This window comes from Indicator indicator, chromosome 34 (genome assembly GCF_027791375.1).
Source record: "Indicator indicator isolate 239-I01 chromosome 34, UM_Iind_1.1, whole genome shotgun sequence".
Classification (NCBI taxonomy): domain Eukaryota; kingdom Metazoa; phylum Chordata; class Aves; order Piciformes; family Indicatoridae; genus Indicator; species Indicator indicator.
In genome coordinates, this window is record NC_072043.1 from 1,211,070 (window position 1) to 1,224,690 (window position 13,621).

Below are 13,621 nucleotides of genomic sequence, written 5' to 3' on the forward strand. Positions count from 1 at the left end.
CATCAGGCAGGCAGGACATGGCCGTGGGGCCAGAGCCTGTGTGAGTAGGACACCAAATAGCCCAGAGGCTGTCACTTGGCCCCAGAAATGGGGAAAAGCTGAAGCAGTGCAGGCTGAGCCCAAAGGAAGGGAGAATGGGAAACCCCTCCTGGGTCTCCAGGGCTGGCCAGGACCTGATTGGCTTCAGCTGCTGGCAGGATTGGCTAAGGGGACACTGCTGGGCAGCACAAAATCCTTGTCCCACGTCATCCTAGCTGCTAACATTCGCTCCCCCCTCCCTCTGGGCTGGGCTTTTCTCATCCCACTTGACAGTGAGGCACAGCACGCATCATTCACTCCCATTTTCCTTTCCTCAGCAGGGGAGCTTAGCTCAGAGAAATCCCCAGAGCATTTCCTCCAGGGCTGCTGGTAGGAAATGCCCAGCCGGGGCTGGAGGGCAGCGGAGGCTGCGTGGGTGGGCAGCAGAGAAAAGTGGAAGTGGCTACGCAACTACTTTCGTCCCGCTGCGCTAACGCCTCCGAGACGTCACCCAGAGCCAGCCCACAGGGGAAAAAGGAGGGCTGGGCGCCCTGCCAAAGCACAGACGGCACTCTGCTCGGTGCCCCCAGAGGATGCTGAGAGGGCATGGCCCCCTCCACCGCAGCCCTGGCGCTCTGCATGGCACTGCTCCTTGCCCGGTCGGCAGACGGTGAGTCTCCTTTGGCCATACCCTGCTGGTCCCTAGCTCCCCGCCGGCTGTGTGGGACCCCACAGCTCCTGGCAGGCTGCTCTGCTACCCCCAGTCCCACCCAAGATACTGGCACTGGGCTGGGGACACCCAGCTTGGGCACCTTTGCTGGCCATGCCTGCAGTCTCCTGCCTGCTTGGAGCAGGGCACAGCCAGGGCTCCCTGCTTGCCACCCACCTTTCTTTGCTGCCTGGGAGCCTAGAGACCATCAGTCCTTGGGCATGAACCTTGCTGAGCTCCTCCAACATGGACCACGGTGCCTCGTACTGGGGTGAAACGCCTTAGCTGCTGGCACAGTCCTCTGCTGCCAGCCATCCTGCCTGGGCAGTGGGGAGCTTTGGTGCCTGCTGAGGAAACCAGGGCCGAAGGGGTGCCAAAAGTTATTGAGTGATGCTCTGCTGCCAGGCGACAAGCAGGAGGTGTGCCAAAGGCTGCTTCTTCCGGACAGCAGAGAAGCAAAACAGGAAAGCTGACTCCAAACACAAGCGGCAGGGGCAGGCAGGGCTACAAGTGCAGCAGGAGCCACTCCGGCGCCGGCAAAGCAGCGAGAGCCTCTCGGCTGGGCTGCCCTGGGCTCTGCCCAGAACAGAGAGGAAGGGGCAGAGGGGCAGCAGCGAGCAGAGGCCCGGGAAGGGGTCAGGTCTCCGCAGATCTCTGCGGACCCTGCTGAACTCTGGGGGTGAGGTTCCAGGCGAGTCGTGGAGGAGGCAGCTGGGAAGAGCTGTGCCCAGCTCCGTGCCAAGCAGCCTCACCCAGCCCTCCCCTCGGCCCCGCAGGTGAGGAGCTGGCAAGACCCACGGACGTGCGCTTTGAGGCAGAGATTGGGCATCACCTGCTGCGCTGGGGGCCTGGGCACAACGCCTCTGGGCATGTCCAGTACCAAGTGGAGCACAAAGTGTGAGTACAGCAACAGGACTCCAGCCCTGCCCGGGTCCTGGCATCAACAGCAGTGCCCACTGAGCCCCTGGCACCTGCCCACACTGCTCTCATGCCAGGTGCTTCTCCCTGCAGCTATGGCACCAATGTCTCCTGGGCACCCATCCCGACCTGCATGAACATCTCAGGGCACTCCTGTGACCTCACCTACCACACCCTGGATCCTGCCCACCGCTACTATGCACGGGTCAGGGCTGTGGCTGGCAGCCTCACGTCCCCGTGGCACAGGACCAACTCTTTCTCCCCCCGAGAAGGTAGGGTCAGGCATCTGCTTCCACCCCATGGCCAAGGAGGGATGGCAGAGGTCAGGCTGCCAAGCTATTGGGAAGGACTTTGGGACAGAGGAGAGTGGGGATGTCTCTCTCTGTGGGCTGGGACAAATCTGGCACAGGTGGCACCAGCGGTGAGGAATGGTCGCAGCTCTGTCCACTGCTGCCAAGGCTCCAGGAGGTGCCACAGGAGCAGAAGCCTCTGATGTGCTCCTCCAACCCTTTTGCTTGCAGCCAGCCTGCGCCTGGCAGGCCAGAGCCTCTCTGTGAGGGGCAACATCATCCACGTGCAGCTGCAGCTGCTGCTCCGAGTGGGCAACCTCAGCATCAGGTACGAGGACATCCAGCAGCACACGAGGAGGTACTGGGTGCACGTCAGGAGGACGCAGGACAACCGGACGGTGAGAGGAGCTCCTGGGCCCTTGCTGGCCCCAGCTGTCACTCTCAGGGCTGCTCGAGCTGAAAAGCACATTTTGGAAGCACAGCCTCCTGTAAAGCTTCACATTCAGCTTCCCCAGAGCCACAGCCTGGCAGGGAGGTCGCTCAGGAGGCTTGAGGGGAGACCTCATTGCTCTCTATGACTCCTTGGAGTGAATTTGGTGTTGGGTCTCTTCTCCCTGGTATTAGGTGATAGAAGGAGAGGAAATGGCCTGAAATTGTGCCAGGGTTGGAGAGGAGGAAAAATTTCTTTGCTGCCAGAGTGGTCAGGGATTGGAACAGACTGCCTGGGGAGGTGGTGGAGTCCTCATCCCTGGAGGTGTTCCAGAAACCTCTGGCCATGGCACCTGGGGCCAGGGTTTGGTGGCCATGGTGGTGTTGGGTTGAAGGTTGGACTGGATGATCTTGGAGGCCTTTTCCAACCCAAACAACTCTGTGATTCTCTGATTCCATTGTAGTAGGTTCCCAGCTTTTGCTGGGGCTTTTGGGTCTAGCTGCTGCCAGCAGTGGGGGACTTCCCCAAGGCACCAGAGGAGGAGAAGGAAGGAAAGCACAGGGCCCAGAACTCCCAGAGGGGCTGGGAGGCTCTCAGGTACCAGCCCAGGCTCTGTTCATTGCAGTACAAAGTGCTGGAGACCAGCCCAGAGTTCAACATCAGCAGCCTGCAGTGGGACACTCAGTACTGTGTCAGCGTGGAGCCCGCGGTGGCCAGCAGGAGCGTCCACGCCACCCGCACCCATGAGCAGTGCATCACCACCCACGCCAGGGACAGTAAGTGACAAGGTCCCTGCTGCAGCCTTGAACCCTCCTCAGCCTTCTGCCCCTGGGGACTCCTCTCTGTGCCCCTGCTCAGGGCCTCTGTTCTATGTGCACCCAGCACTCTGTCTCTCCCTCCTCACCCGGGCACCTCCTCTCTTGCAGGGAGCTCAGAGCTTGTCCTGATCATCAGCAGCTCCTTATTCATCACTCTCTTGCTCTTGGGTCTTCTGGGGGTTCTTCTGGTGTGCACCTACCTCAAGAAACCTGTGAGGCCACCATCTGTCCTGGTAAGGCATCTGGGCAGGAGGGTGCAGGCTCAGGCAGCTGCTGGGAGAGGCAGGTGATGAGCAGGGATGAAGCACAGCTCACCCCCTCCTGTCTTTCTCCCCAGAAGTCCTTCATAAAGCAGAGCTCACTCTGGCTGGAGGAGTCATCCTCAGGCAGCCCAGACCCCATCCAGAAGCTCTTCCTGTGCCAGAAGGAGCCCCAGCAGGACTGTGGCCCCATCAGCATCATCAGCATGGCCCAGCTGCCTCTGGAGGAGGGTTGGAGGCTCCCAGCACAGCCTGAGGACCAGATGTGCTTGCTGGGGCTGGGGGCCATGGGGAGTGGAGACAGCAGCTGCACCAGCACTGACAGTGGCATTTGCCTGCACACCTCCTCCTCTTCCTCCCAGCTCAGCTGCTCCTCCAGCACTGAGCCCCAGGGCTACAAGCAGCAGGAGCCCACCAGTGACGACAGCGGCGTGGGTTTGGGGACCCCTCACCCCACACACTGCTGGGCCAGTGGGAAGAGGAACCCCACAGAGGCCAGGCAGCCCCACGGCCAGGAGCTCAGCCTCTGCCCTGCTGCCAGCCAGGACTGTGGGCACAACGTGGAGTTCCGTGGCTACCTGCAGCAGTCCAAGGGCATGGTGGAGCCAAGGCAGGACCCAGCCAAGGGGCTGTCCTCTGCGGGCTGTGCAGGACCCCTGCAGGGCAGCAGTGACATCGTGCCGGATGTGGAGAGCTCCGAGCCGGCTGTGGTCAAGGGGTATTTGAAACAGTCCTCACCTGAGCACCTTCACAGCCACGTACAGGACCTTGCTCCGTGGAGAGTCCCCTGGGAGCCCACTGCCTGGGATTTGTGCAGCCAAGTGGGGCCCCAAGCCCCCAGACTGCTGAGCTACGAGGCTCCAGGTGCTCCCTTGGCCTCCAAAGCTGGCCCTGAGCTCCTGAAGTCTCCCTTTGACCTGAGCACCTTCAACACTGACCTCCTGGGGACACTGCCCTTCATCTCCAGCCTCAACACCAGCAAGTGGCTCGGGGAGCAGATGAGTTCCCTGAGCCTGCTGAGTAGGGGCAGCAAGGACAGCCGCCTGTGAGCCAGCCCCTGCCAGGGAGCAGGTGCCCACCAGCCCTGCATGCCAACCCAACTACCTCTTCTAGCCGCTGCCCATGGGGAGCAGCTACTCTGATTAGCTACTGTCAGCCCCTGGATGGCATTGCCTTGAGCTGAGTGGTGCCCAGGAAGTGCCAGCTTAGCTCCTTCTGGGGCTGCTTTGGCCCCAGGACCATCAGCACACCCTGCACCTTCCCTCCAGCCAGTCTGTGGGGTAAAGCTAATGAGACAAGGGGCCAGGCTGTGCTGGAGGGACTTGTCTCCACCTTACCTGACCACCAAACCCAAGGATATTTGGGTCCCCATCACATCTGACAACCAAGCCCAAGGAAACTGGGATGTTCCCAAGGGCTGAACCTGCTTTGTCTGCCCTCCCAGCAGCCCAGTGCAGAGCATGCAAGCTCTGGGCTCAGGGCCATCCTTGGGGCTGGGGACAGCCCTGAGCTTCCCTCCTTCGTGGGGGAGTGGTGAGTGGCTCCAGCTGGCGTGGGTGCTGTGATGCCATCCCAGCCTTTCACAACAGACACCGAAAGCAAGCAGCAGCCTGACGTCAGCCCTCCTGCTGCTGAGAGCCTGGAGCTCCCACCCTGCCTGGCTTCACTTGCAGGGAACAAAGAACCTTCCTGAACCCAGAGAGAGACCCTCCAGCCTTCAGTCCTGATGGCAAGGACCTTAGGGTGCTGGCTGCCTCTGGTGGGGTGCAAGATAAGCTCAGCAGCTGCCATATGAATCAAGGCAGCCCTGCCCACGCTGTGGTCCACGTTCTGAACTCTTGCAGCCAGACATTATTTATTCTATTTAATGTGTAAATACAGACAGGATGTGGCCTTCTGCCTTTAGTCCACTCATTTGTGCATCCTCTGCTAAGGTCAAGCTCTGCTTTCCATTTTCAGGCAGGGGCTGTCCCCTGCAGCAAAGGGCAACGTAAGGTGGCTCTGCCTCACAGGGGGAAGGACATTGCCCCATCACAGCTGGGAAAAAGAAAAGGAGAACAAATCTTCCCCACTCCGAGAGTTTCAGTCTCAGCTGAGGGCCAGGGCAGTTGTCCCAGGTGGATGTTGTGTTGTGGGAAAGCACCTGGGTGATGTCAGAGGGGTGCACTGGTGTGCAGCATCTCACGGGGACCACGCAGCAGGCAAGGACAGGAACACCTCCAGAGCAGGGCAGAGCAGAACCCAACGAGGAGGTGCAGCAATAGTTTCTGTCAGAGTGGAAAGAACATGAGATGGGAAGGACTTACCATCAGCTGCCTCTGCCAGGTCACCAGAGACTTTTTCCAGCAGTCAGTTGGTTTCCAAGAACCTTCATGGCAGGACAGTGCCAGTGAAGTGCTGGTGGAAAACCAGCTCGGGGAGTGCTTGTCTGGAGCTGAAAACAGGAATCAGAACAGTCAGGAGGAGGACTCATGGTGCTTTGCTGCTTTTCTGGGTGCCCACTGCAGTGGTGCCACCGATGCCAGCTGTCAGCATCCTTCTGCCCCTCCCTTCCACCCTCTCTTCTGCCTCTGGGTATTTTGGGCATTGGGGATTTTTCCCTTTCTCTGTTTTTGGGTTGGTTTTTTTTGTTTTTCAACTTCTTCTGAAAAGCAGAATGATCAAAAGGCAGGAGGGGATTTTTTTCCTCCTTTCAACCCCCTGACATCAAGCTCTGCGGCCGGATCCTGCGCAGTGCTGGGTGCTGCCGGCTTCTGCTCAGCGCCAAAGGTTCCAGGGGCAGCAGTCAAGGGGCAGCTGGGGGGCCACACTTCCCTCCTCCTCCTCCTCAGGGCTCTCCTCCTTTCGAGCGAACGCAGATGAGTTTGTCAGAAGCCGCAGCCCACACACGAGAGCAGGGCCGGTCTGGAAATCCCAGGGGCTCACATTTCCTGCCTTCAGCCACAGCCCAGCGCTGGGAGGATCTTTGGCTCCGAGTCCTCTTGCAAGCAGCCTCCTCCTGCTCCTCCTCCAGCAGGGATCACCATACCTTGGCTGTCCCAGCGAGGGGCTGCACCCCTGCAAACAGGTTTCCGCCGCCCCCAGCATGGACCCTCTGCAGGTGCTGTGCATTTCCCACCGCAGGGCCACAGCGCCCCCAGCATGGCACAGACCCTGTGAGGAGCAGCACTGGGGAAGCAGAAGGGAAGGGGCTTGTGAATGGCCACCAGCTCCCTGGCAAGCTGGGGTGTACATTGGGGTTCTCCACTCCCATCTTCTCTACCCCTTCCCTGGAGGTGGTCAAGGCCAGGCTGGATGAGGCCTTGAGCAAGCTGGGCTGGTGGGAGGTGTCCCAGCCCACGGCAGGGGGTTGGGACTGGATGATCTTGAAGGTCCCTTCCAACCCAACCCATTCCATGGTTCTGTGGGTTCCCTGCAGGCCATGGTGTGGACTCCTGAGTTCCTCTTCCTTTTTCTTCTGAGTTTGCAAAGAAGCAGACCCCAAGCCCTACTGCCTCTCCCATCCCTGTCTGCTCTCTGAGGGCTAAAGCAACTTTCCAGGGCTGATTTTATGTTCCAGGCACTTCCATGGCCACTTGCTCTGCCAAGGGTGAAGGTTGCTGGGCAGGAGGAAGCCACCAGAAAGTCCAGAGGGGTTTTCTGAGGTGTTTCCTTGCACTGTGAGTGCAGAGCACAAATTCCCACATTGGTCCAGATGCTTGCCTGAGGAGGGAAGTCTGCAACACTCTCACTTCCTTACAGCATTCTCCCCTATTGCACACAACCAGCCCTGCAGTTCTGGGGCTCTGTGTCCAGCTGCTTGTCCACACTCCCTCTGCCCTGGGCACCAAGAGCCTGGCCCAAGGTCTCCTGGGCATGCAGCCAGCTGGTCCCAGGGAGTGTCTCCAAGCTGTGGGGAAGGTGAATTTTCTCTCCAGGATGCGTGCTGAGGAAGCCTGGGGTAAGGCAGCTCCCTCTTGCCCAGCTCAAACAAGGGGAGGCTGTGCCAGGGCACCAGCACAGGGATGGCAGCTGGCACCAGGGAGGGTCAGCAAGAGAAATGCAGCTGCAGGGAGCAGGTGGAGAAGCTCTTTTCAAACCAGAAACTGCAGAGTTAGTTTCAGTAGAAATCAATCATTTTTGGGGGCTACTTTTTACAGAAGCAAGAGCAGAGGAGTTCCCCTGGGCTGGTTTTGGTTGCTCTTTCTTTCTCCAAGGTGGCTGTGACCAGCACAGGGAAGGGCTGCAGGAGCTCACTCCAGCTCTGAGCCACCTTCACCATCAGCTACTTATCCAGCACCAGGCCAAGGGCAGTAGGGCATGGAGAAGGAAATGCCACCCAAAGCCTGCATGGGGGGAACTGGAGCAGGGCAGAGTTAGGTTGGACATCAGGAGGAAGCTCTGCACAGTGAGGCTGGTGAGACACTGGAACAGGCTGCCCAGGGCTGTGCTTGAGATCCCATCCCTGGAGACATTCAGGATCAGCCTGGATGTGTCCCTGTGCAGCCTGCTCTGGCTGGAGCTGTCCCTGCTGCCTGCAAGGGGTTGGCCCAGATGCCCTTGGAGGCTCCCTTCCAACCCAATGCAATCTGTGAATCTGTAAAATCAAACCAGAGCCCAGGGAAAGCCCCCAGTACCCCACAGCCACAGGGGGGACTTTTCCAGGAAAAACCTTGGGGCTTCCCCAGGGAAAGCTGTGAGGAGGAGGATGCATGAGGCTGTGGGACACAGCTCCCCACAGAGGCACACACAGCCCCGTGGGCTGTGCCAGGAGTCATGCATGGCCAGGGCCCTGCTCACCCCGCAGGGGGCAGGGAGGAGCTGGGTGCTGTCCTACCTCCAGGCCAGGCTGGCTCCTCCCTCAGCGCCCCCGGCTGGGGAAGGGTTTGTAGCCGCTGTCGGCGCTGCTGAGCGCGGCGCTGATGCTGAACGGAGGCATCACCTCCACTGCCACCGATCCCAGCCCGCTGCAGGGAGGGCAGAGACATCAGCGAGCTGCCTGCCCTGCTCCAGCCCTTGCCAGCCCTGGCACTGGTAGGGGTTTGCAGCGCTTTGGCACCGCGCGAAGAGAGCACCCAGCCCACCCCAGGTCCCCACTCACCGTGTGTGGTAGAGGCTGAAGACGAAGTCGGGCCCTGGAGAGGTGGGAAGGAGAGAGGTCAGGGCTGTGTGGTGCCAGGGACTCACCTTTCCTTTGCCAGGGGCTGTGCAGGGTTGTGGGGATGGGCAGGGCAGGAAACCACAGCAGGACATCCCCCTGCATCCCCCTCCTTGGCGTCTGCTCACCCCCAGGTCGTCCCAGAGCCATCCTTGGGGGGGCTTTCCCCATCCCTCAGGGACCAGCAGGCACCAGGCTTGCTTCCCACATCCCAGGCCCCGCAGCCCTTGTCTCTGAGCACCCCCTGCCCACGGCTGCCCGCCCCCCAGCCCTGCCCACGCTCACCACGGCAGCACTGCCCCCGCTGGTACCACCGGAGGAAGCTGTAGCCCAGAAGCAGCAGGAGCAGCAAGCCCAGCCCCACGCCCAGGGCAATCCCAAGCGCACCGAAGGACTCTTGCCCTGGAAAGCAGAAGGAGGAGCTCTGCAGGCCAGCACCTCTGGGAGCAGGGGCTTCTGACCATCCCCTGGGGGGCACAGAGCAGCTGTGGGGCTGGGACACAGCCCTCCACCCTCTGACTGTGCTCCACCAGGCTGCTGAGCGCTGTGGCAAAGAAAAATTTGCTACCCCAAGAGCCCTGTGCTGGGCTCTTGTGCTCTTGGCTGCACAGCCACCACCTCTGCTGTCCCCAGCGGAGCTGGCAGGAGGGATGGTGACCTGGGAAGGGAACCCAGAGAGGACTGAGGGCAACACACAGTCTCTCAACCTAGACAGGAGAGGAATGGCGGGAAACAGGAGCCCAGAAGCAGGATTCTCTGTTGTTCCCACTCCTGGCCTCACTGGGAGCTCACCCAGGCCCTAGGCACACCCGGGGCCCATCACATTGTGCTGCGGTGGGGAGCTGGGCACCCTGCTGATGCCAGCTCCCCCTGCTCCTGGTCCGTGCACACTCTGAGCAGAGAAGGGCAGCTAGGTGCCCAGGCTGTGGCTGTCGCAGCGCCCCCGCAGTGCCGTGCCCCAGTTGGTCCCTGCCAGCCTCATTTCTGGGCTGGCAGTTCCCTCTAGAGGCTGCAACTGTCAGGGCAAGCAGCTGGCACAGGGAAACGACAGGGCCATGCAGGACCTCTGCACCCCTTCCATCCCTCCTGCCCACACTGCAGGGGCTGGGGAAGTCCAGTGCCAGCTGACAGTCCTGGCATTGCCAAGGGGACAGCAAGGTGCCCTGGCACAATGGCCATTTCTCTGGTGATGCCAGGCTGTGTGCTGCACAGAGCCATCCCACACAGCCCATAGCACAGGATGGGCTCCAGAGGAGCTGCAGGAGAGGTTTGGCTGGGTTAAGATCACCAAGTCCGCTCCTTAACCCAGCACTGCCAACCACCCCTCTCCAGCTGCTGCCAGCTCCTGCTCCCCCAGACCCCCTCAGCCAACACCATCTCAGACCCTTCTCTGCTGACACAGTGGGCACCAGCATGGACCCACCTCGCAGAGGGTACAGCCCCTGGCACACCCACCAGCACCCCAGTATCCCCACAGGGCCTTCCTGACCAGTAAGCTGCCCACGCAGTGCCAGTGCAGCCCTCCAACCAAAACCAAGCAGCATGGTAGTGGTGGGCACAGCAGCCAGAGCTGTGCCCAGGAGGCACAGCAGGGTCTGCCACCACCCTGGCACATGGTCAGCCCCACGGTGCCTCTCTGCAAGGGGCTGGGGGCACAGTCAGCCCCATGATGCCCACAGAGGGCTCAGGGCATGCGCTGGGCATGGATCCCTGGTGCTGTGCCCTGCAGAATCAGGAGTGAGGTGACGGCAGAGAAGGGTTGAGCTCAGAGCAGCTAAATTTAGCGAGATGCCTGTGGGGTGAGCAATTTCCCCTGTGGTCACACTGTTTACACAGGCAGCCAGGGCCCTGCCTGCTCCTCCTGCTGCCCGCAGCCCTCGCTCCACCTGCTGGGCACCCCGAGCCGCCGGGCACCGCCGCCAGCCCGGCGGGACCAGCCTGCACTTCCCCCTGCTGGGCGACTCATGGCAGGGCTCAGGAAGCAAAATGCGGGCAGCCAATGCCCCCTGCGTCTGCTGGGACCCCAGGAGAGGGCAACACGGGAGGGAGAGGTCAGGGAGTGTGCCGCAGGGGCGAGTCAGGGCAGGAGCTGCGGCACAGGAGCGTGGTGCAAGAGGCTCCCTGAATCAGCCTGCTGCCGAAACTGCCCTGGCCCCACGCCTGGCGCTGGTGGGAGGATGATGGCTTCGTGCCCAGTGCCTGCCCCGTGCCGGGCATGGGTAGTGCTCCCTGCCCCGACACCCTCAGGAGCAGATGTCCTCATGTCCAGCCAGATGCCTCCAAGGCAGAACCCAACAGCAGTCAAGCTCCATCTCCACAGAGGGGTTACCAGGCCACCACCTGTGCCACGGAATATGCCCAGCTCTGCTCTCTAAGGGGAGGAAGCAGCCACCACCAACTCACCTGCCCGGGGGTCCGTGCCCAGAGCAATGCCAGAGGAGCTGCTCCCAGCTCGGGCTGGGTGGGGGCTGCAGCAGGGCTGGGTGTGTGCTGGAGCCTGGCATGTTCTGCCTGTCCCCTCCTCTCTGGGTGACACAGCTGCCTTACCAGCAGTGCCACAGCAAGGCTGGGCACTGGTCCTCACCCACTGGTTCAACTGGTTCCAGGGGAGAAAGCAGAGGAGCTCCAGCAGACATCACCCCTCGTGCAATGGAGAGCACAGCTCCCAGTCCAGCCCACCCTCCTCACCAGCACAGGGTGGGCACCATGCCTGACCATGTGGGGAGTTGTGCCCTCCTGATGCTGGTAGAGACAGGCACCTTGCCAGAGGCTGGACTGGGAGCCCAAGGGGCAGGGACACCCTGACAAGGTAGCTATGTCCTCCAATGGCCACCTCCTGGCACAGAGCAGCAGCCAGGAGAGTGGCAGGGTGGCAGCCAGAGCACAGGCCTGGGGAGTTCAGGGATGCCCATGGAGGTTATGGCTCTGTGCACCCAGGAGGAGGGCAGGAGCCCAGGGTGAAGAGGCCGTTCCTCACCCAGTGCCCCCAGCCAGAAGCACTTACGGCTGTGTTCCATCATCTCCTCGAAGCCTGAGCCCCAGGGTTAGGTGGCACTCACCACCTGCTTGCAGAGAGGGGAAAGCATCTCCTGTGGCTGCAGGTGGAAGGTACAAAGAGAGGGAAAAAAAACCATTAGCAGCCTGGAAACTGGGCAGCCAGGGGTGAAATTCCTCCCCACTTCATGCTTGCTTTGCCTGGCACAGCCTGAGATTGCACCATGCCCCAATGCGACTGGCACAGGGTGGCCAAGGCAGGAGCCAAGCCCCTGAGCAGGCATTCCTGGGAGCATCTCAGTGCCAGGTCCCAGGGGCAATGCCTGGCACCCGGCCCGGCACCAGTTGGGCTGTTGGCTGGGAGGCAGAGGGAATGATGCTCATTGTAGATGCCAAGGCCCTGGCAGTGCCTGGCTCGGGCAGGCTGGGACTGGTCCTCACTGGGCAGAGCAGGGGACAGGGTGGATGCCCACAGGGCTCTGGGAGGCTGCGCAGAACCCTGGGCCAGCCCTGCCTGGCCCCTGCCTGACCCCAGTCAGAGCCGCGGTGCCCGGAAGCCTGCGTCATGCCAGGGCTGCGGGCAGGAGAGGCCAGGGCAGGGTGCAGGGCAGGATCCCAGCCGCACTCCAGGAAGCAGAGCCCCAAAGGCATGGGCAGCTGTGACACAACCTCTGCAAACCTCAGCTGCTTCCTCAAAGCCTTCCTCAACCTCAAAGGGGAAGAGCTGCTCCTGGCCGTGCCACCTCCTGCCCCAGTGATGCTCCCAGGCTGCTCCCCCTGCCGTGGCAGCAGGGCCAGGCATGCCCAGACTGGGCAGGAGCTCACTCTGCCATGGTGCATCTCACACTGCATCGAGTGCACACACAGCCTGTGCCAGCGCCCACCGTGCCATGCCAGGGTCACACACAGCCCCTTAGGCCAATTTGTGAGCTGAAGGCTCCCACAGAGGCTCTGGGAACCCTCCTGCACAGAGTGCAGCTGGATCTGCCAGCTGCCACTGCCCACCCTCCATCCTATGGTCAAGGGGCACCACAGGGGCCATGTGGGCAGGAGCTGAGACTGCAATCTGCCAAGGTTCCCACACCTCCTGAGGTGAGGGTGAGGAGGGTGTCCCTTACCTGCAGACCCACAAATAGATAGATGCCAGGATGCCTGGTCAGGGCTGTGCCATCTTGGGCTCCCTGGCCAAGAAGCTGCTGGTCTGGGATGCTCTGCGGCCTCCCAGCTGGCACAGCACACAGCCCTGGCAGCAGCAACAGCTCTCCAGGCCGTTGGGAAAGCTTGATTAGAGCAGAGGGTAATTAGCAACTCTGCAAACCCTGCACACCCACCACTTCCAGCCCTTCCAGACAGCCACCAGCAGGGCTGGCTTCAGCCGGCAGCCTCCATGACCCCAGCCTGCTCCCTGCCCCTATCTGACTATGCTCAGTTGGGGCCAGGGGCTCCAGCACACCCCAACTGGGATGCCCACCCTGCAGCCACAGCCAGCTGCTGCTCCTCCCAGGGCGATTCTGGGAGAGCTTTGCATCAGCGAGGTGCACAGCTCCACGGGCAGCTTTGGCGCCTGCCCACGGGCACAGCACCTTGCCAGGGCAGGGTGTGGAGCCTGCCAAGAGCCCCTCTGCCCCTCCAGCCCTGCCAGCCCCACCTGGTGCAGCTTCACTGAGCTCATCCAAGCCAGGGTCAGGGGACAGAGAGAGAGAGGCACAGCCATGCCTGAGCTCACACCATGGTCCCCCCCTGTGCAGAGCCAGCCTGGGCACTGAGCCCTGAGCATCCACAAGGCCCAGGGCCCATGGAGCATCCCAGTGTGTGGGAACAGGCAGTCAGTGTCACTACAGCACTGGGGACAAAAGCTGGGAAGAAAGAGGGAGGTTTGTCCCAGAGGAAGGCCTGGGAGGCCCTGCTCAAGCCTCTGCCCAGCTTGCCAGGGCACCCCCCACTGCCACAGCCACTGGGCAGGGATGGGCATCTCACTCCCTCTGTGGAGCAACAACTGCCCACAGCCTGGCCAAGGCAGCAGCCACTTGGCAGAGTGGGACTCCTG

General features: G+C 61.5%; 1 protein-coding gene across 1 annotated transcript; it reads left to right on the top strand.

Annotated features, from left to right (window-relative positions):
- The first annotated feature begins 624 nt into the window (after nucleotides 1-624).
- IL10RA (interleukin 10 receptor subunit alpha) lies at nucleotides 625-4,492 on the top strand. The gene is made up of 7 exons (XM_054395523.1): nucleotides 625-688; nucleotides 1,504-1,624; nucleotides 1,739-1,917; nucleotides 2,167-2,333; nucleotides 2,991-3,141; nucleotides 3,292-3,416; nucleotides 3,521-4,492. Exons 1-7 carry the CDS (start codon nucleotides 625-627, stop codon nucleotides 4,490-4,492), a joined length of 1,779 nt encoding a protein of 592 aa, XP_054251498.1.
- The last annotated feature ends 9,129 nt before the right edge of the window (nucleotides 4,493-13,621 follow it).